Below are 23,134 nucleotides of genomic sequence, written 5' to 3'. Positions count from 1 at the left end.
TCTTAATTTTAACAGTGTGGAGAGGCTGTGTGTTATGAGGGAGACATGGGGACTGACCACCATGGGAGTGTGCAGGCTTCATCTGAGTAAAAATAAAGCTGAAATAACTTCTCTAAATATCTTTGGAATAGTGTGAGATTAGAAAGACCAAACCCAATTTGTCAGGGTCAGATGCCTGACAGGTAAATGGTCAACCTGCAGAGAGTGCTGCCACTGGCACATCGGTAGAATGGTAGTGAGCTAGGAAGGGCTATGGTGGGATTGGTCATATACTCTAGGAGGAGGTTAGAAATATACTTCTATATACAGAAGGGCAGAAAGGTAGAAGTACACATTAAGATAATTATGCCCATAGTAGATTAGGAAGCAGTTGAATTGACGGGGAAAGACTAGAGATGAGCAGATGGGTCTCCTGTACCTTGGAAGGCTCATCACTGACTCTGTGGGGGGAGGAGGAGATCCCTGGTCGAGGCAAGCCTCACCAGGCCTGGGCATCTTTTAAGAGGGGAATGAGAAGTGGTGGTTGCAGATGGAGGTGGTATGGAGGCAACATCACTCCAAACGTGTATTATCTACCTTTGGCTTGAAGGACTTTTGAAAATAATTAGTGTAATTATCTGTTTTGGAGATGTTTATGGAGAACCTAACTTTCATTGTTTGTGTTTCTACAAATTTTTGCCTTATTGCAGTTTTCGTTTTCTGAGTTCAAGCGAAGCAGTTTTATTGGAGCTTAGTGAATTATGAATGGTGGCTGCCGATCACATTTCTTTGACCCAAGTATACTCAGAATTTCCAGCATAAACAATTTGAATGAAATTTAGGCTGAGAAACATAAAAGTCCCCAAATACCCGTAATTCTAATGAACTGGATCCCATTTTGGGTTCCAACTCTTTTGGCTCCATTTTTGAAACCTTCCCTTCCTGTGCTTCACCTCCAGGCCTCTCGCTCCCAGCCTCCTTTGGCAGCACTTCCCTTCCAGGTTTCAGTGCATTCCACCTCACTTTGGGTTGAACCTTTGGGAGTAAATGAGCACCTTGGCGGTAGCTCAAGGTAAAGTCAGCGATTGGAGCTCATTCACCACACTCTCTGAGCTATGGCTCTTTCTCACTTTTTCTACTTCTTAGCTTGGCTGCCTTTCAGTATCCCAGTGCCCTCATTCTGTTGTTGAGTTCTCTCCATCCTCCCTGTATTTCTCCTTGGAAATACACCATGTTCCAAAATGACCTCCCAGGTTTTCTGTCCTTCGTCCTTCCCCTCTCCTCCCTCTCCCACCCCCTCCCCCTGCCCTAAACCCTGTTCCCCTTGTGTGGTTGGGTTAATCAGATCCTTTTCCTAATACAGAGCCTGATAGCAAGGTTCCCTCTGACTTAAACCTTCTCAGATCATGTCTGTTTTCAACTCAAACAAATCCCTAATTAGTGGATTTCAGGTAGTATTAGGGAGACAGTTTTGGTCTATGATTACCTTTCATTAAATGGCTCCACTCAGACTGTTCTATGTACAGGTCTGATCCTGAAAGATGGCAGAAGAAACTGTGTTTGTGGCCTGATTAATTGACTTCTTAGCCCCAAAGAATGGGTGGTCAAATTGACAAGAGCAGGAGCTATTACAAAATGTCTCGATACATGATTTTTCCCCCTGCAGCAAGAGGAATTCCATAGCTTAGATGTCCCAGGCATCCCAGATAACTGTGTCCCCATCCAGGCCCCTAGCAAAGCAGGCAGACATTGTGACAGTGGCCCTTCTCGTTAAGGTGACTGTACTTTTTGAATGTATAAATAGACTGGAACCTAAAAGTTGGAGGCAGCAGTCTGAGAGAGCAGCCAACCTAGGAGAGTCTAACAGAGATCGGGATTGAAAAGGGAGGCAAGGAAGGAGGTGGTGATGGTTCTTGCCTTATAGGACACTGTGGCTAGAGATGTGGGGTAGTAAACACCTTGAAAGGAGTATCAGAAAAGCTTCCTGCTTCCTCCTCCTTGAAATTTATAGCACAATCACAATTTATAAATATCCTGAAATATGACAGATTGATTTGCTATATACAAGGATGGGCAAAAGTAGGTTCAATTACCAACCATCATTACCTAAAAGATAAATCATAAGGAAGAATACAAAATAATAATAATAATAATATGACAAATAATACAAATAAATAATACAATAATTAAATTAATAGTAAAAGAATGAGGTCTCTGTTTCATACAACTATACACTTACTTTTGCCCCCCCCCCCATATTTAAAAACTGTCTTACCAGACTGATGTGTGCGTATGGAAAGTCAGTTCTTTAGGTTATTGCTTAGGTAATGTGGCCATCCACTTAAAACTTGAAAACAAAAATTGAAATAAAATGTTGGGAGCAAGGAAGCTGGAAATAGAGGCTGGTTTAATTCTTTAATTTTTAATCCTGTCCAGTATATTTATTATTCTGGTCTCTCTTGCCCCCATCTACATATTAATGAGATCTCTAGCACTTTTCATCACTCCTCTTTAGTTACAAAAGTCATTCAGATCCTTTTGCCCACAATTTAATATCTTCCCAGTCTGACTTGAAATTTTTTTTCAATCTTACCTTTTTCTGCTTTCCTTCTGAACCCCATATTCAATTAACTGAAATATTCTGTTCTCATCTTAATTTCTAATTCCTTTCCTTATTTTAAGACCCCTTTCAAATGCCATCTTTTTCCTGAAGCCTTCTCTGATCACTGCACCATCTACAGCAGATCATACCTGCTGTTACAGCTATCTCCAGCCCACATACAGCCATCTTTTTAAAACAATTTGCCTTCCTTCCTTTAATTCACCTTTGAGTGCATACTGTGGGCAAGGCATTCATACTGGTTACTATGAATCAGAACTTAATCTAAATCAGGCATAAAATCCTGTATCAAAAAGTTCATAGTATAATGGGTAGATAAAACAAATATTTAAATATGTACTTCTATAGAGCCTGGCACATAAAAGTTCTTAAATATTTGTCAAATTAAGGAAAATAAATACAGTGAAGATAAGACATAAATTAAGTACTTTGGAGAGTTTATATATACCTGGAGTGATAAAAGAAAGCTTCTTGAAGAAGTGTCATTTGAACTAGGCCTTGAAGGATTCAGAGGCTTTGGAGATTGGCCGGGAGAGGGGTGGAGGGGTGGGTACACAGGCATTTTCGAGAAAGACAGCAGTATGAACACAGACTGTGGTGAGTGGAGAACATCTAGGCTGGTTAGAGAGAGCACAAATGTATGAAAGGGAGTAGAGGAGAAGTACGTTGGGAAAAGTAGATAGGGCATCTTGACTGACAGCCTCAGTCCTCGGGTTGTGGTATAGTCACTCAGACTCTTTCTCCATCTGCTGCCTTCTAAGACAACCACCATCATTTTATCTTGGTTCAGTCAAAGCTGGTTTTGTTCTAGCCCACCTGGGAAATCTTCAGCATGTCTGATCTTCCTTATTTATTTATTTTTTTCTTGAATCCTTGGTCTAAATTTGTGGTTTGTACACCTTCCACCATAGGAATTTCTCCAAAGGATTTCTCCCCTAGAATGAGAGCAGTACCTCCTCTTCATAATTAATCCTATCCCCCCCCCCCCCGCCCCCAAATCTATGATTTAAAAATGGATCCAGAGTTTCTTAGTGCTTGAGTCTTTGGAAGCTGTTATTCCTTCCTAGGGAGGCCTAAAAGGTGCTGCAGTTCCAGTGTATTAGGCAGTATCTAGTGGACAAAACAGCCACCCCATCCCATATTCAGTGTTTTCCAAAGTGTGTTCTGAAGAGCACTTGTTCCATCCAAACACTGGTCTCTTGAGAGGAACATTGACAAAAAGGTTTGCTCATCATAATAATAGGTGTCACTTATTGAGCACTGACTGTGCATTTTATATCTTCTCCTTTAATTAAAGGTTCAATAGGCAAAACCATTTGGGAAACATTGATATATTATAGTTCTGACAAGTTTTGCAGTAAGTAAATTTGTGTAATATTGTTTCATCCAGCATATTATATACCTGGCTTGGAATTATACTTGTGAAGATTTCAATAGAATTAGTATTCCATGAAGCACACTCAGAGAATAGGCTTCTTCCCAGGAAAAACTTAGGTCATTTGAACTTTTATGTGTACATTCCTCTCAAGAGTTTTAGTGATCAGCACGCCAGTAACAACATCCTTGTTCTCATACCATGGAGCTGAAAGTACACGTTGGACAAAATCGTATGGCTGCAGAGCACAATTGCTTGAGGCTGAGAACCCAGAAGTTAAAATAGCTGAATACAGTGCCCATTTCATTGCTAAGTCATTTTCTTGACCTTTTCTAACTGCTAGGTTTGTTAGGTGTAAGAGTCTATCGGTTACTTCTTTAATGCATTGAAAATAGGCAGAATAAGTTTGGAAAGAAGAAAGAGGTTAATCAGTCACAAATGAAAGTGCACACTGACTTGTCCAGGAGACTGTCAGTAAGCATAACTGGTGGCCAGTAGCCTGGAGGACGGGGAGCCTCACAAGCACATGACATCATTGCAAGGGGAAAAGTACAGAGTATATAGGCTTTGGGGTCAGATAAATATGGGTTTCAGTCCTGAGTTGACTTTACTCTTCTGATCCTTCATTTCCTTATCTCTAAAGTAGGTATAATTCTTGCAGCATAACAGTTACAGTGAGTTTAAGACTAATCATATGTGTAAAATGCCTAGCACAATGGTGCAGTGTAGGTGGTCAAAAGTCTTAATTTCTTCTTCAAAAGGGACTCATCTGTCATGCTTATACTTTCTAAGTGATGTGGAAGCATCAGCAGTAATGATAAGCTCTAGGTTGTTTTATAGGGAGTAGTTGGGCTGGGAAAGGCGGGGGCAGGGGCTCAAAGGGCAATGTGGTCAGATGTTCCGGAAGGAGTTATGAAAGCCAAAGGAAGGTGTACCCTTGAATCTCTTCTGCTTATAAGTATAGTTATTTATCATAGCATTTAATTAATAATGGATTTATTAAGTCAAGCATAAGGCAAGGATGTGCATAGCCATTTGGGAGCACAGTGTACGCATGCTCTCTTTTTGTATTGGATGCCCTTATGAAACTATACAGAGAGCTGTTTTAGTTGTTCAGCAGTAACTGAAGCTCCTAGAGGGCTGTAAGCCTGTGGTTTCCATGCATCCGGCAGGTTGTGCAGCTTGGTGCAGATGGCAGGGGTTTCCTTTTTGTTCTTGGACTGTTTCTGACCCTGATAGTGGACCTGGAACATTCTGGGAGAGCATGAGAGAATTCCCTAGGGTTACTTCTGGCTCTCTGTCTAGGAAGAAGCCTGGCTTTGACAAGGCTTTATGGGGCCTGTGATCTACAGTCATGCACCACATAATGACGTTTTGGTCAACGACAGACCACATATACGATAGCAATTCCATAAGATTAAAGTGGAGATGAAAATTCTTATCTCTTAGTGATGTCACAGCCGTTGTAACATCATAGTACAACACATTACTCATGTGTGTGGGGATGCTGGTGAAACAAGTTACCGGACTGCCAGTCATGTAAAAATATAGCACATACAATTACAGTAGGAGGCTGCACCATCTAGGTTTGTGTAAGTGCACTTTATGATGTTCTCACAACGACGAAATCACCTAACACATTTCTGAGAACATATCCTGGTCGGTAAGCATTGCATGGCTGTGCACTTATCTAAAGAATGGGGGAAGTAGGCTGAGTGTAAGACTTACAGCTTTTTGCTTTAAGGCCCAATGGAGTTCTGACTGGAGGCCCCAGAGCTGTCCAGGGTACATAATCTTGTCAAGGCCAATGACTCTGATCAGCTCTTAAGTTCCTTTCTGGCCACAAGCCTCCCCCTCTGCATTGGCCGGAGGGCAGCCTTTGAGAATAATAGGTAGCATCTAAACTCCTGGAAATTGGCTCACCTTTTTGTTAGAGAGCTATGTGGTACAAATTAGGTTGAAATGAGATACCAAACATGAATGTACTTTGAAGAGTTCAAACCACAGTCCAAAGCTGTTAGTTTTGGTGGTCAATAATAATAAAACAAGCCCTTATACCATGGAAGAGAGAAAGATGCCTCACAAACCACAAACTAGTTTATTTGTGATACTGTGGGGCACTCCAGTCTTTCTGTGAGGTCTGTGGTGCTTAAAATAGAATTGCTGACAACTGGGTTGGGTCTGAGTTCATTACGCTACAGCTGAGCTGGTGCAGCTGCATGTCAGCGGACCTAGCTGACTCATCCTGGGTGTCAGAAGAGCCAGGATGCTGCGGCTTGCTGGGGAGAGCAATCCTGACAGTTCTGCAGTATTGTTTTTCTGATTCATGTAGATTGAAAGGATTGTAGGATTATGGGGAGGAAAATGGGGACTTTTCCTGAAGAGCTTCAATAGGAGTTTGAAGGGTATTGAATAGAGGACAGGGGAAATTGGGGGCTGGGGGTGGGGCTTTAGCTGTGTACTTCATGGGAAACAACAGTGGCAGTGAGGTGGGTTTTGGTCAGGTAGTTTCCCGCTGGTCACCAGATTGCACTGTGTACTCGAAACAGTTTGGTTGCTTTTTGGAGCAGCCTTGAGATGAACATAAAAAGGATGCGCTATGCAGTAGGATGCTCATGTGACTGCTAGTTTGTGTTCTGAGGAAATGACCAGACAAGGATGCAATGTAGGGTGAAATGTTCAAAATGAGCTCAAATAACATTATTCATTGGTCGATGAATATCTGAATTCTAAACAGGGGTCTAAACTGAGAGAATCCTAGAGCTATAGGGAGACTTAGTCATATTCAGAAACTTGAAGCCCTAAGGTTTGTATTAAAAACTATTCTTACTGCCCTGGCCGGGTGGCTCATTTGGTGGGAGTATCATCCCATCCACCAAAAGGCTGTGGGTTCAATTCCTGGGCAGGGCACATAGCTCGGTTGTGGGTTTGATGGGAGGCAACCTGTTGATGCTTCTCTCTCACATCAGTGTTTCTCTCTCTTTCCCAAAAAATCAGTAAAATTAAAAAAATATCATCGAGGGAGGATTAAAAAAAAATAAAATAAAAAGCAAAAAGCTGTTCTTACTAAAACTGTATGTTTTCTTGTATCCTGTTATTAAAGATACAATTAAATGCATTTTATATTTAATTACAACATAGAGTCTCTTGAAATCTTCAATGAAATTTTCTTTTTAGGAAATGATGTTATAGCTTCCTGTCAAAATAAGTGACCCATATTGCATTTCTTAATTTTTTTCTCTAGCACCGCCCCTAATCTTACCTCTATTAATAATGACGTTTAGTTTTAACTAGGGTGAAACTTTAGTTTCTATATAGAACTACAATTAGATATTTTATTCTTTATTGATAGAGAAATCGTCAAACTGATTTGGTAACATCTCTTTTGTTTAGTCAGAAAACTTTCAATTCTTTGAACAGTTATCTGTTATTCAGATTTACTATACTCTTAACCGTTTAATTTAATTTCTATGGAAGCAACCCTTTCAGAGCAGTAGCAGGAAATAAGTGAGGAAAAGTCCTGGATTGGAGCGAAGTTTCTACAACAGTTTGTTCAATTAGTTCAACCGCATTCCATATTTTGATACATCACAGTATGGATATCAGTAGGTATAATGCAAAAGATAGGTTCCATAGGAGTAATTTTGGAAATACTGGGTTTAACAACGTTTGAACAGATTTCTTTCCTGTAGAACTGCTCAGAGCCTTTAATTAATATACACGAATGGGTGCCATGAAACTCCAAGAAGGAAGACAGAGTTTCTGACTTTTCCCTAACACTGCTTGTCTGGCAGAACAACCCTGGGGGCCTACACTTCCTAGAACACACTTTGGGAAACCTTGAAAAGGAAAATTAGTGCTTTCTGTACTGTTGATATTATCAGTGTTAATGATTTAGGATTCCTTGAAGCTGTTGAAGTCACTGTATGGTATAAATTGATAACTTACACAACCAAGCCTTATGTTTGGTTTTTGACCTTATTCTTAAAAAGATTTTGCCTTTGGAGATAAGCAGTTATACAAGACAAACTATTAATTTGGGAGGTAAGAATTTAGAAGGTAAATAATTCAGCCAGAAGTAGGCTTCATGGTCCTCAACAGAGCTTCACTAGGAATACATGCTCTAAAAAGAAACTGAAGGAAAGCCATTTTGTATTTTCTCAGAAGTGCTGATGGAACACTGTGTTCCGTTGTGAGCTGTGTGGTAACTAAACCTTTCTAGCCACAGATCACAGACCGGGGCCTACAGGATAGACTGGCCTGCACATAGTTTTGTTTACCCTGTACAGTGATGTGAACATTTGAATTAGTTCCCAACATTTTAAATTTTTGAAGTTTCGCATAAAAATCTAGCTGCTCTTAAAAAATGGGAAAGTCTGACAGCACATTTGCAAATTATAACTGCTTGCTGGAGCTGAGAAGTGTCTGCTTTCTTTAAAAGGAGCGATTTATCCAGTGTGTCACTGCCTGCCTACTATTGTCCTGGTGGCTTGACGCATTTATGTTACCTTTATGGCCCTACAGACTGGTTTGGTGTAACCCCTTTAAGGGCATGGCCTGGCTGAAGAGCTGGTGGGTGGTGCATCTTCCTGGAGTCTCCTTTACAAGCAAACGTGGTCAGGTTTCTCCAGGAAGGAGAATCAGTTTTGGAATCCGTGTGAGGCTCATTTACGAGAATCTTCACTATTTCTGGTGACATCCCTATATTTGTCCTCTGAATGTTGACGCTTTTCCTGCTGCGAGTATAGCCTACAGTAGCCTGTTTGACAACATACTGGAAGAGTTGTTACGCACGTGTGCGCGGGCGCGCGCGCGCGCGCGCACACACACACACACACACACACACACACGGTGATCCCCGTATATGTAAAACTTGTTTGTATTGCTGGGGTAAATTTATATTGAATCAGGACACAGTTCTAATTTCGTCCGTTCTCAAAACTAATTATTAAAGAAACAAAAATAATAAAAAAGCTGTTTTATTTATGTTCTACCCCTTTCTACAAAATATTTGAGTCAGCTTATAAAGTGTGGTATTTAAAAAGTAGAGAAACATATGTGTGTGTGGAGAATATATTAAAGGACCAGAAAATATATCCAAAGAGTAAGTGAGAAAGATAGAACATGGCTATCAGGCCCTGAGAATACACCTTAGGAGATGGAGAACATGCCTTGTGTGAGAGTGGGTTTATGTTTCAGAGAGATACCAAAATGTGAATGGAACATCTCAGTGCAAACGGGACCACAGCATTACCTTTTGCTTAGTCTGCAGAGTGTGCCAAAGTTGGCCTATATGGACATTTCTCTGATTCTGCAGTGTGAGTTCTGAGGAGCTGTTTTCTGGTAACAGCTGGGAAATGTGGATTTTATGAATAGGGTTAATTATTGCTGTCTCCTGAGACCTCTTCCTGTATTTTTACCTAATCTATAATGCCAAGAATAGGGTAATGGAATGGGTTGTGTGTGATGTAATGGAGTAAGGGTGGGAGGAGGGGGCAGTAATGAAGCTCTCAGCAGAAAGGTTTGAGATCTGCAGAATTCTTTTGAGCAGCAGTAACCTACAGCTGTTACAGAAGACTGCATTATCTGTAATCTGATTAAATGAAGCCAGAATAGTATGGACACTGCACAGGAATTGTTTTCATTTGTGAGCAAAGTGATCCAAGATCAAACTCAATTATCATAAAGTGATTGGAATGGCCAGGTCCTGAGGCTGCCTTAACTACTTTATTAGGGATAAGACTAAAAGGAGAGAGGGCTCTGTGTAGAAAAAGGTACATTCTACTTTTTTTATTGGTGACATTAAAATTCTTATTATTACAGTGTCTGGAAATTGTGCCTTTGATTAAACATTAATAATGGGTACTCATGAATATGATTTTTGGCTTTTTATTTTTTAAATTTATTTTTCAGTTACAGTTGACACAAAATATATTATTTTCATGTGTACAACATAGGGATTAGACATATATATACCTTATGAACTGACCTCCCCTGAATGAAGGCAATTAAAAGTGATGTTTTATGGTTATAGCGAATCTGCCTTCAGGTAAATGTCAAGGGAATGATAGTTTAGTCAAACAGGCCAAATTTTACAAGGAAAGAACTGGATCTTTTTTCCCCCATGTGATATAGGTGGAGCCAATGCCTGAATATTTACAGAAATTGCAAACAGGTCCAAGTTTTCAGGACCTAGGAAAAAATGGAGATTTTATAGCTTCTGGCTAACCCTTGAAGGGAGCAATGTCATAAAAGGCAGAAAGTTAGGTAGGGGTGAATGTCATAGCAGTCATAAGGAATGTGCAGACTGCTGAGCAATGCCAGTTTTAGAGTTGACATTCAAAGTGTTTTGAAAGTGTAATCGGCAGATTTACTACCTTTCAAATGGGAGTACTCCTAGATATAAGCCAAGCCACATAAGAAATTTTCTTATGTATTTCCTTACATTAACTGTTGAGAGTTGAGCAATGGGGGAAATGAAGAATTTTGTTGATACTAAGGAAATGAAAATTCAGCTGCTTTGTTTCCTTTCCTAATCCGTGGAAGGGGAAAGGAGAGGCATGTTCCTTAAGGACAAACACCAATTTCTCTGCTTCTACACCTAGCCCCAGTTCCTGGAACACACGTGACTGGTTCTTTTCCAGGCAGTACTGAAACTCATCTTTCAGTATGGGAGGGTTTTTTTGTGGTTTTGTTTTGTTTCATTTTAAGCTTTTCTTTGATAATTCAGTTATGGATTGAAAGGAATATACTTTAAGGTTCAGATTCTGATGAAATAAATACCTTATTTTTTATTGTTTGATAAAACAATACAAACTATGGGCAGGAAGTCAGATTCCCAGTTAAGAGATATAGCAAATAGAAAGAATCATGCCATAAAGAGTTCTTTCTCTACTGTTTGAAAATTTACTTCAGTTTCTTCCTTTATTTAACCAGACTTGTTTAGAAAAATCAGATAAATCAAAAGTAGATAACTCTGTGTGCTTCACTGTTTGATATTGCTGGAAACCCCGTGCTAACTTGATGAGTGTTAATCTATGTTAAATCATATTGCTGAAAGATTAATGTTTTAATTTTAGGGGATGATAAGAATTTAAAGGCCAGACATACAGATAACTTTTAGAAAATATTTCTAATGTTCCCAGTCCCTTCCTTTAGGTGAGTCTTAAAAAGCTGAGTGCTGTACTATGGCAGGTTATAAACAGTCTCTCATGTGCTAAAATGGTTCTGATCCAAAGCCCAGAATCTGTCTGTAAAAGACTGCTTTTTTTTAAGCCACAGGTGGTTTCTGAAGGTTTCATGGTATATGTCTTGAGTGTCAAGTATAGTACCTATAAGTAGATTTCCCAAGAGTTCTATTGAAAGGCACATAATGCAGATTACATTAAGAAATAACTGGATTTCTGTTTGGGTTGTGTATGTTGTAAAATGCGCAAATCAGTGGGTTTGTCTTTAGTCACCTTATTCTCATTTGGGGTTGATGGAAATGAAGTAAGGACCAAGTAAACGACTTTTTTTCAGGTGCAAATTCGACCATGGAACCTAAGTGACAGTGACTTTGTAATGGATGGTTCTCAGCCTTTGGACCCCAGAAAAACTATCTTTGTTGGGGGAGTTCCACGACCCCTTCGAGCTGGTGAGTGGAAATAGTAACACCACAACAACAGAACCCACAACAACAACATTCCCAATGCATTTAGTCTCCAATATTTTCTAGGTTTCCAGTCAATTATACACAATCTCCAAAAAGAAGGCTGTCATGTCAGTTTCACTGAGCTGACTCTTTCAAAATTAAATGTTTTCTGCCAAAATGCTCTATTTCCTGATGGTGCAAGAGTGAATTTCATTAAAATGTTATTTTGAAAGGATGAATTCTATTTAGCACTTTCCTATTCAACCACATATTTTAAAAATAGTAACAATACATTTGGCAGTGTCATTCTTACACGAGTTAGCATTGTTATGTATGACAGAAAAAAGTCACCCCATCTGTCCAATGCAGCTGTGTGCCCCTCAGTGACGAGCCAAACCACTGCTGGAAACTGTGTCACTGAGTGTCAGACTGAACTCTTTCCAAGTGAAACAGGTTCCTTTTTCTTATGCAGTTTGAAAAATGAGTTACGGATTCAAGCATCTTGATGACTTTTTTTTAAAGCTCCCGTTTTTTTGTTGTTGTTGTTTTGTTTTTTTAAGTTCCTTTCCAATGATGAAATGTTCCTGCTGGTACTGGGCAGAATCATAATTGACTGGGGCAGTTGAGGCTGATGATATCAACATTCAAATCCAAACACAAATCTAATCAGTTGTGGATCAGTGTTATTGCCAGTGGAATATAGTATTTTTTGTAGGAACTAAGCTTTTAAAGTGCTTAAAATAACTGAATTTTATATTTTTCAAAGTAGGATGAAAAGATAGGTAACTGTTGCCGCTGTAGTTGTGAAAAACTTGACATTATCTCTGTTATTTGTAAGCAGTTTGACTTAATTCTACCTAAAAAAGAAAAGAAAAAGCAGAGATCGTGAAAATCAAGTTGTGAAAACAATTATAAAATGTAAAATGTACCTACAGCTATGTGGCTCTGTGACTGATGAGTTCTCAATCCTTACTCCCCCTCAACATTTTTAACATATTTATTTAGATCTCAGTTTCAATCTAGTCCTAAATGATAAACTTCAGGCCGATATAAAAATATATGTATTATTGCATTTTGAAGGATTTTAAAACATTAATTATGACTGTGGAGTGTAATTTTGTGGTATTTCAAAGAATCAAATATCTTTGGGTCTTACTTTCATTTTAATGGAAAATTATGCCAAAAGAATGAAAGCAAAGTAGCAGAGGCCCGCTCCTCCCCCCCCCAACCCCTTCCATGATCTGCTGTTGGAGAATCAAGTCCAGGAAGAACCAGCTCCAGCATGAGCAGCATTATTAGATGTGGGTAAATGCAGCTCTTTGTTTCTAAGCTGCTTGTGCTTTAAAAAAAGAAATGTAGGTGGCGGCATTGTGGAATATTCTTAACTTTTTCTAACTAGTGTTATATTTAGGAGTGGAGTAGGAGAAAAATCCCCTTTGCTGTCTTTTAACAACATATATATTTTGCAAAAATGGACATTCATTGCTAGTATTCCAGCTATCCTTTTTAAAAAATATATGTTTTTATTGATTTCGGAGAGAGGAAGGGAGATAGAGATAGAAACATCGATTAGCTGCCTCCTACACTACCCCTACTGGGGATCGAGCCCTCAACCCAGGCATGTGCCCTGACTGGGAATTGAACCGATGTTTCGATGACCTCTTGGTTCATGGGTCGATGCCCAACCACTGAACCACCCCGGCCAGGCTCTAGCTATTTTTTTGCAACTAACTGCAAACACAAATTAGTATTAATATTCTAGCCCCTCTCCTTTTTTCCTAGATAGGAATCTGAAGGAAAAAAAGATTCTGAAAGAAAAAGCCCCACAGTTATAAAAAGAATAGAACTGGCTTTAGCCTATTATGTCTATTTTTAAGTAACTGACACAATAATTTATAAACTAAATTTCCTTTTTTATTATTTACCCTTTATTCTTCCTGTTTTAATGATTTTAAAGGATAGATAAGGGCCTCTATATTATTTTCCCTTTATAAATCCTATGAAGATCCATTTTCCACACTTTTCTAAGATCACATTGACACCACAGGGCAGGAGACCCAAGGTGCTAAATTATATTCTTTCTTTAACACTCTGTGTCTACAAGATGCTGCAAGTTCTAGAATTAGACAAGGGTTATATTTAGTTTTCTCATCTGAAATGGGATTTTGTGTTCCCTACCTAGATGGTATATACCCTTTATAAGTCTCTTGGTGTGTTTTTTTCTTTTATATCTTTATTGATTTCAGAGAGAGGAAGGGAGAGGGAGAGAGAGAGACAGAAACATCAATGATGAGAGAGTCATTGATCTAGCCCCCAACCCGGGCATGTGCCCTGACCGGGAATCGAACCCTGATCGCCTGGATCCTAGGTCGACGCTCAACCACTGAGCCACGCCCGGCCGGGCATCTTGGTGTGTTTTTTTTAAGCTAAGCTAAAATTTTTGTTTTAAAGTTTTGTTTTTGCAGTTATGTGGTTAGCAACCCACAATCACTTTGTCTGATGGACACATTCCTCCACACCAACACTTCCCATAACTGTAGCTGGTTTCTAGATGGCTAAATAAGCTATCTTAGTATCTCAGAATTTGACTGTCTATTTAAGACTTCCCGATTGGATGCCATGTAATCCATACGAAAAGAGTTAACATCCGTAGCTTTTATCCATGTGCAGAGAATTGGACTTCTTTGAAGACACTGAGCTTTGTGGGCTGGTGTGTGCCTTGGAATAGAAGGCTATTTTTAAAGGAATTCATTTTGACTTCGCTAGACCATCTTAAACTGAATACAGTGCAACTCACTTGATCAATAACATTTATTGAGCATCCACTGTGTGACTGGCACTGAGCAAGTGCAGGTCATGCCAAATTGAATGAACATCTCACTGTCACATTCAACAGGTTGTCATCTACAGAGTCACAGATTTCAGAACAGAGGAAAGCAAGAAATGCATTAATAGAATGCTGACTCAATTAACTGGATGCTAGACTGTACTTTTTAACATAATGTTTCTCAAACTTGGTTTTTAAATACTTCAGGCCATTTTTTATTATTTCCAGAGGGCATTGTGGTTATGGAATTTTGAAGAGTGTTAAAACTGTTTCAGGCACTATATGCAGGGTGATCTTGGACCAGAAATGGGTGACAGTACTCAACAGGTGGAATTCTAAGTGTCCAAATTGATTTTCGCCTTCTTCTGGGCCAAAAGTGGTCCATTAACATGGAATAGTGACTAAAATGTTACCACTCAAGAATTATTCCTTTGGATCTTGTGAGGCTATTTATCTTTGATATTTCCCCTTTTAAGACAAGACCATTATTATTAATGTTATTATAAATATAGTCCTTACCCCACCAAAAGGAAATACACAAACACTTCTAAAGAAACAAGGCAACCTGTTTTAAGCAGTATTAGGTTGCTCCTTCTGGTCCTTTGACAAGCCTTCCTTTTTAAAATTCAGGTTGGGGGAGAAAAAAAAAGTTACAGACCTAGATATATTAACCTGAAAATGGGAAAATATCAATGGAAAAATCTAGATGGGTTTCCCAAAGCTAGACTGCCTGATTGTTGGTTTTTTTAGGCCAAATGATACACATCCCTACTGTCTTCTCTCCCTCCCTTCCATCACTTCCATCAGTCACAGTGGCAAGACAAGGACAGCTTGCCTGAAGTCTCCTGGTGTTTCTCAGGTCCTGTTCTTTGCTCCCCACCTCTTCTCACCCCCATGCTAGGAAAGGCTATAGGTAGACTCACCATGCCACCATGTGGCTGAAATTTACATTATCCTTCAGACAGCCAGTACAGGGAAAGGGGTAGGTAGTCTGTCTGGTTCTCCACCTGGAAGTACAACAGTGTGTCTCCAGTCTTCATCCCAGTAACGTAAGCAACGTGTCTTCCTGAATCTCACTCGGTACAGAAATAGCCCTGTTGTATATCCCTATGGCATTAGGACCTCTCCAGAACATGTCTCCTTGCTCTCAGAGGAAATGAGTGCTAGGCTTGGGGATGGTGAGGCCACCAGGAAAAAGTAGAGAATGAAGCATCCGGTCTCTGTACTCTCCCCCCGTTTATAAACACGAATATTCTGACTCCAGCTTCTTGGCTCAGGCATCTAATTTGAGTACTGCCTTGGTGATCAAGCTTTGGGACCCAACCACTTCCATCTTTGATTAGGCTTGAAAAACCCTCCACCGTCCTCTCCAGTTAGGGACTTGTGAGCTGTTCTTCCACTTCATGACTTCCTTCTGACAGTTCATCAGTCCAGGTCCCGCTGACAGATCAGTCTTGAGAGACTGCTCATCTGAGTCCCTAGAGCCTCCCTGCCATTTGCTTGTCACCCTTGGGTCTTTCCTAACTATGGCTTTGATAATTCTTTCCTGTCTTTTTCTCCCCTGCTAATATTCTGTGATGAATCCTGAAATTTCCTTCTCTGCCTCCCTCCCCCCCCCCCCCCCCCCCCCCCCGCGACTGTTGTTAGGATGGCTTTTCTGTAGAGGAAAAAACAACAACTTTGAGGTAAATATTCAGTGATGTGTGGGATACATCTAGAGAACATGCATCCTGAATTTTTCTAGGTGCACTTATTTCAGACATTCTGTACAGGCATTCTGGCAGTTCACATGTATTAGGAATCACATTCTGATTTGTGACTCAGGAATTAGGACTCTTGTAACCGTAGCTTTTTTTTGTTGCTGTTATTCTACAAAGTGGTAGCAGGCAGAAATCATCTTATATCAAGTTTCTCAGTAGTAGAAGCTTTTTCTTTTACCAAGTCCCAAGTTCGGTACGTGTTGTCCCAGATAAGCTCCAGGTTTAGCATACTGACTTGATTAAGTACATTGCCCTTAGGGTTAAGGATTTTCTAATGTTAATATGTGTTTGTGTTCTCTCTCCCCCATAGCTGATGTCAAACTTTGCCACATCAGGGGCAGGTTGAGTAACTTGAGCATAAAGTTCAAGTAAGACTGGGGTGAATTGGTGCTTATGGAGCCGAAACCAAGCCAAGTTAACATTAAGCAAAGATTTATGAGTAGAGGCAAAAACCACCCCTGGACAGAGCTAAACATTTGAGCACCAGTCTGTGCTCAGCAGTGTGTTCAGAGTTCTCATGTATGTTTAATCCTCATGATAACCCTGTGAAGTGGAAGGGGTAGAATTCATTGTAGAGATAAGGAAGCAGGGTTCAAAGGGGGTGATCGGCCAAGGCCACAATAAGTTGAAAAGCCAAGACTCAAGCTCAGATCTCCAGACATCAAGTTTGGGGCTCTTTGCACAGAAGGGAGCTTCTTTCTCCAGCTGAGAGCTGAGGTGTTGTCTCTGTAACAGTAATAACGGTTAACTTGGTACCAGTCCGATTTAATCAAGTTAATCACTCTCTCTCTGACTTGGTTGGTGGTTCATACCATTTATTTGAAACTATTCTTAACTTCCCAACATCTGATGCAGAGTGGAAGCTTGTGATCACCTTCCTGAGGTGCCTTCTGCCTCTTTTCTGTCTGCTTTGTTCTTGTTTCCTAAGGGAAGAAACGTGTCTTCTAGATTCACAATTTAGAATCTGGAAAGATGAATGTGTTGATACTTCCTTTAGGAATCCTTATTCCTGCTCTACCCTGTTTGGTTCCCATCGTGTCTCATACTTAAACATTGCTTGATGGCTGGCTTTGATATCTAACTAGGAACAGGACCCTGGGGTGGGGCAGGATGAGGGAGTCATCATGATTTCCGCTCTGGTGAACTGAAGTCCCTTTCAGATCTCTGTGAAGAATCAGGACTTCAGAGGCATAGTCGCCACAACCAGGAGGAATTCGTGGGAATGCTACATGCTACATACTCTGCAGTATTCTTGCTTCCCTCTCCGGTGGTGGCACAGTAAAGCTCATCACAAGAGCCAGTGTGTGAGTTAGACTCTTAGTGTTGCTTGTTATCATGGAACAGATGTCTTTGACATGACTTGAGTTGTCTTAGGAGCACAGAGCTTATCCAAAGTGCAGAATGCCCTTGGATAGAGCTACCAGACCTGCTAATTCCCCACCCCTGTGGTGACCAGACAGACCATGTGAACACTGTCTGGATAGGAAGGAAAAAATAAAACGTGGTTTGGAGACTCCTGACTTTTTCATGGACTCTCTCCGTGCCTGCTGTTACCTCCATCTGTCTGAATTCCAGCCTTCGCCTGTATGCCTTGCTCTAGTAGCCTCACCTTCCTCAGGTTAAGTGTTAGGAATGTGATTCTGGGAGCTACACTGTCCTTGCCCTCTACAGAGGATGATTTAGAATGAGGAGTCACTGTCATAGCCTTAGTAGGTGGTTTGACCACATTTTCCAGATAAAATACATCTTTGATCAAGTGCTCACCTTTCATGAGCAGGGTTGAGATCACAAGATACAGATAAACCCATGAAGGTTTTAGTTCATTTCTGCTAGATCCTTACTGCCTTCTACTTTTCTCCCCTCCCAAGTAGTCAAAATGGTAGCCCTCGTCTTGGCTCAGCTTGCCCCCATCAGAGGAAGGGAATTTATATGGGATTTTCTTATGTTAACTGATGATGCTCACTATAAGGAAGCCTTTAAAACCTAGTCTCTAAAAATAGTTGTACATTCTGACATCTGTAGGTGAATTTGTATCTTTATAAAAAATATTGTTTCAGGTTGAAAATTTATAGGACTTGAGGAAGACTTGCTCTGTTATTTGTTAGTCGTCTACCTAGTGGTGAATTCAATTACATTTTCTTCCCTAAAGCTGTATTTACCAAGTGGTTACTTTTCTCAATAATGTCATTTAAGTACTAAGCAGAGTTACTTAAATGACATCCCCCTGGTGTTTGAGTTTAGCCTGCAGGAAGTGTGCTTTTGATGAAGACTTGCTGATTGAAAGGACCAGTCCAAACAACAGTTCTCTGACCATCATTTACCTTTCTTCAGGGGTGATCATGGTATTAGACCTTTTGTAATTAAAATAGAGGTTAGGGTAGAAAGAAAGATGGGAAATTTTCATACTCTTCACCCCAAAAGCTCTCTCTTTAGTTACCTTGGTTGTTTCTAGCTTGTCAGCAAATTGCCCTTCACTTAAGTGAGACTTCATTGACTCAAATGTCTGCAGACTTTTTGGTGGCCAAGAAAATGACTGTGTATAATAAGCTTATAAGTGGAAATGATTTATTTATAAGTATTTTTCATAAAAGCATAGTGAGTGAGGGTTTCTGCTTCCTATCAAAAGTACTTAACTGCCAGCAACAGAAGTCATGACCTCATCTTTGGCACGTGAAAATGATTTTCCAGCAGCTAGATCTACGAAGCAATGGAAAGTTTGTGCTCATGGAAGGCGCCTTCTCTGGCATCCGGGACCCCCCAAGATTCCTTTGGAGGCCCCTATGCAATAGAAGAACCTGTGGTTACAGTAACTCTCCTCGCCAGCTAGAGCTGCAGGCTTACAGCCAGTGTACCTTCTTTCTAAATCAAACACTTTCTTGAGTGCTTCCAAAGGGTGGAAGACAAGTGCCATTTGGTCCCTTGCCAGCATTCTTCTCCTGCCATTCACCAGGCTGAAGGAGTGTTTATGTCCTATTCCATTCCAGAGGAAGCCAGGTCTTTGGGAAATTAGTGTTTAATTTCTAGGCCCTGAGGTTACTTAAATTACTAAGCCCATTTAACCAATAAGGGAAATTCATTAATGACTATAATTAACTAATTCTCTCTTCAGTTTCTTGGTGTCTGTAACTGGAATAACATTAGCCAGGTGAAGAGGTCCTCAAGCCATCAGAGGTTGTTGGGATGGAGTATAAGGACCCACTGAACTCAGACATTCAGGGTGTGTGCACCATTATTTTTGCATTGTTTGAATGAGTGTGATTCCTGGATCCTGCTCCAAGACTGCAGTCAGGGTCTGCTTGAGCGCTAATCAGCAGTGTTCCTTTGGCTGGTATGACTCAGTAATTCTGATCATAATGGGATAATTGAGATGGCTTTCTGCTCTTCTGTCTTGAATAGCACATATTCTTGGCCGATTACTAGCTTCTTTCCTCACCTTCTGGAAATACCTGTTGATTGCAGGTCATTCTTCCTATTACAAATAGGCACTTAGAAAAGTCACCAATATTAGGGACTCTGGTGTGGGGTGCCTACAAAATTTCTCCGGGGAGAAATTTTGAAGTTAAGTAAAAAGACAGCCTTTTTGTCTTGGCAACATAGCTTTTCTCACTGCTCAGCAGCTTCGTGTTACAGGAAGCCAGTAGTACTTGGCCTGCCTTCTGCTTGTAAAATTTTGGTGGGGCTCTTATACCATCCAGCCCTTACATCTGCTGCAGATTTCTTCCTCTACCCCACCAGGTTGTGCTGCTTTTCCTCTCCCCACATCCTGATTCCTGTGGATCTCTACTCCATAATGGTCTTTGCCCACGGGCTGTGGCCCAGGTCATCATCTATCCTCACTGTCTTCTCCTTTCCAAATACCATATGTAGGTATTTGAGGGAAGTAGGTCCTTGGGTCATTCCCCACGGTTAGGGTAAGTCTTTTGGACTTAAACCATGTTTAATGGCCTGAAAGGACTGGTCATACCTGGAGGAGGTGCCATCCAGTATCAAGTAAATAATTACCTTCAGGCAATTTGGATCCAGGTAAGTCACTGCTTCATTTCTCTCCATGGTACCTTTATGGTGAGGATAATTTTAGAATATCAGACCTTTGGAATGGACCAATTTCCAAATGCTTTCTGTACAAAAGATATTTTGTAAATATACCAATATAAAGATATATTAGGGGAAATGTGACAAGGACTGCAGACCAGACCTCTGGATTTATAGCAGGTGCAGGATGGGTATGTTTTCACTGCCTTTGTAGCAGCTTAGTGTTTCCTGGCACATTGTAAGTGCTCAATAAATGTTCATTGCTGCTGTTATCATTGCTAATATCACTTAGAGGTTAGTGTGGAGAGTTCTCAGTTGGGATAAAATATACTCTAACAGTCTTCTTTTTCAAGTGTAGAGATTTACTTTAAGGCTGTAAACATATTGCCTCTAGCTAAAATGATGACTTAATTCTTTCTATAGCTTAATCTTAAACATAGCAATGTAACTTTAGTAACTGCTTTCAGTCTTAGAGGGTTGTTTTTTATAACTTGTTAGGGCACCGTGAAATGCTTTGCCTACACAGGGCCCACTCCAGTGGACTAAGCAGTTAGAAGTTAGAACAAGAGGATTAGTGATAGATCATTCCTTTAACACTGTTGCTGAAGTTCTGATTATGTAAATTTGTGTGTGCGTGTGTAAATTTTATTTCCATTTTATTTTCAAATATCCTATGAGGATCTCCCCCTACTTGAATTGTAAGACTGATGTGGACACTCTTCATGATATTTCACATGGGTTTTCCTTTTCTTAATTACACCACATGATCCTTACATAGTCCTTCCTTCTCCTGGTCAGGAGCACCTTCTAAACATTTATGCAGGATTGTGTTTATTTTCTTGCAGTTGAACTGGCAATGATCATGGACCGTTTGTATGGTGGTGTCTGCTATGCTGGCATCGATACAGACCCAGAGCTGAAGTACCCCAAAGGTGCTGGCCGCGTGGCGTTCTCCAACCAGCAGAGTTACATCGCAGCCATCAGCGCTCGCTTTGTGCAACTCCAACACAATGACATTGACAAACGGGTAAGCACGTGCTTGGGGTGTCATTGCCACAGGAAAGAAATGAAGCTTGTTCTCTGGGCTCCTGGGAGGAAAAGCACCCTGTGCTCCTAAGCGAGCAGCTCTGCCTTACATGGCATCAGTCCACAAGTCCATCTAGGCTGCCTGAAAGGAGAGCACGCTTGGTGTTTAAGGCGTTAATGAACCCTCTGCCTCGCTCATCCCCAGGGTGATGTCACACTTATGAAAATAACCCTGCAGAAATTAGCATACCAAACCAGTGCTGTGCAAAAGATGACGCCAACAACGCGTTCACAAAGGTTGGGAGCTGGTGACCTATTTGACCCAGGTGGTGCGCTTAAAACAAGCAAACTTGGACTAACATTTAATGTTAACGTGCAGGCGTATACATAAAATTGTGAAGCTCTGGTTTCTCTTAAAATTGCAGGATCACATGTGGTAGCAATCATTGAACCAAATAGCTGCTATCCCCGCCAGTCCCCCCTGCACCTCCCTGTAGTTCTATTGCTCACACCATATATATAGGGTGTCCCCCAAAAATGTATACACACACTGAATAATTATAAAGGCAGTGTCTTTTAAAATATATTTCATTTTCAGAATTGAGCTATCAGCTGTTAAAGTGTGTATACATTTTTTGGGGGACACCCTGTACATATGCTTTACCTGCCCTGCTCGTTGGCATTACCTGATTGGCCACTAGAGGCATTCAGATTTTCTCCTTCTGATCTGAAGAGGGTCCACGAGGTAGATCTGAGGAGTTGGTATGCTCGGTTGGTTTTGCAGACAGGCATAGGTTTAAATCTCTTAAATCCAAGCTCTGCCACTGTTTGGAAGCTTGGGACAATGGAAGGTAGTAGGTATTAATCTGGGACCTGTGTTATTAGAGTAAAGGAGCAAATAGGAGAATAGCAGCAAGCCTTGAGCACGTCCCCTATGCAGTTGTACAGTGGCTATTAATGCTTCCAGCAAAGGGTGTTCTTGGGGGATACACTGATTGGATAAATAAAGCTCATTCCTAGTTTTATTTTTTTTTTTAATTTTTCTGCTAAAGCTTACATTTGAGTTTTGTAGAGAGTTCCCATTGTATACAGGGTGGGGCAAAGATGGGTATACAGTTGTAATGCAAATAAGTAATACAATAATTAATAAGTAATAATACAAGAATAAACTCTTTGTTTTGCATACTCACAACTGTAAACCTACTTTGCTCACCCTGTTTAAGCACATCAGTGTTTCCTTAGGTGATGGCCTTTTCCTTTCTCAGGGGCTCTCTTTGTGATTGTCTGCAGAGATTCCTTCTTCCCTTAATAACCCTCCAGGTTTTTAGCAGTAGTCTCATAGCTACGGTTTTGAAACTTGCTGTCCTAAAAGGCAGGGACAGATGTTCACCTGTGCCCACAATCCCTTTTCCATGCTATTGCAAATTCCAAGATGCTACAGTCTTTTTTTCCTTCATTCTGATGTTATCCTAGAGTTGCCTTTTAAACCAAGACTGTGGCTGTTTTAAATAGCATCAACTTCTATTACCTCTCTGGTCAGAAGAGCCTCCTTTGCTGTCTGCATCATTATAAGCGCAAATTCAGTGAATATTTTTCTAAACTGCAGGTGGAATTTTAAGGGCCACTTGCTTCCTGTTTGCAGCCCTTACCCCTTTTCACATTTCCCCCCATATGGGAATTTGAAGAGGGCAACCTGCAGAGCAGCAGCACCTGGAGCCATGAAAGTTCTGGGACTGTTTGAGGTGTGTGCTCTCAGGTTGCACCTTCCTTGGTGAACTGTGGGAAGTACCTGAAGAAGAATTTGACTGGCATGTTCCCTTTACCTCTTTTATATCAACCCAGTTTTTTTCAAAAAGACAACTCTTTAGAGAGTTTATATGTT

The 23,134-nt window shown here is 40.5% G+C and overlaps 1 protein-coding gene across 6 annotated transcripts in view; it reads left to right on the top strand.

Annotated features, from left to right (window-relative positions):
* Positions 1–23,134, top strand: part of CPEB3 (cytoplasmic polyadenylation element binding protein 3) — a gene marked incomplete at its 5' end in the record, with an annotated part of 131,843 nt that overhangs the window by 89,899 nt on the left and 18,810 nt on the right. For all 6 annotated transcript variants that reach the window (XM_081157525.1, XM_081157524.1, XM_081157523.1 and 3 more), the window contains 2 exons: positions 11,496–11,610; positions 21,072–21,253. In XM_081157525.1, coding sequence (XP_081013651.1) covers positions 11,496–11,610; positions 21,072–21,253 — 297 coding nt within the window. The remainder of the gene's footprint in view (positions 1–11,495; positions 11,611–21,071; positions 21,254–23,134) is intronic.

This window comes from Miniopterus schreibersii (assembly GCF_964146895.1).
Source record: "Miniopterus schreibersii genome assembly, chromosome: 14".
Lineage (NCBI taxonomy): Eukaryota > Metazoa > Chordata > Mammalia > Chiroptera > Miniopteridae > Miniopterus > Miniopterus schreibersii.
This window is presented reverse-complemented; position numbering and strand designations above follow the sequence as displayed.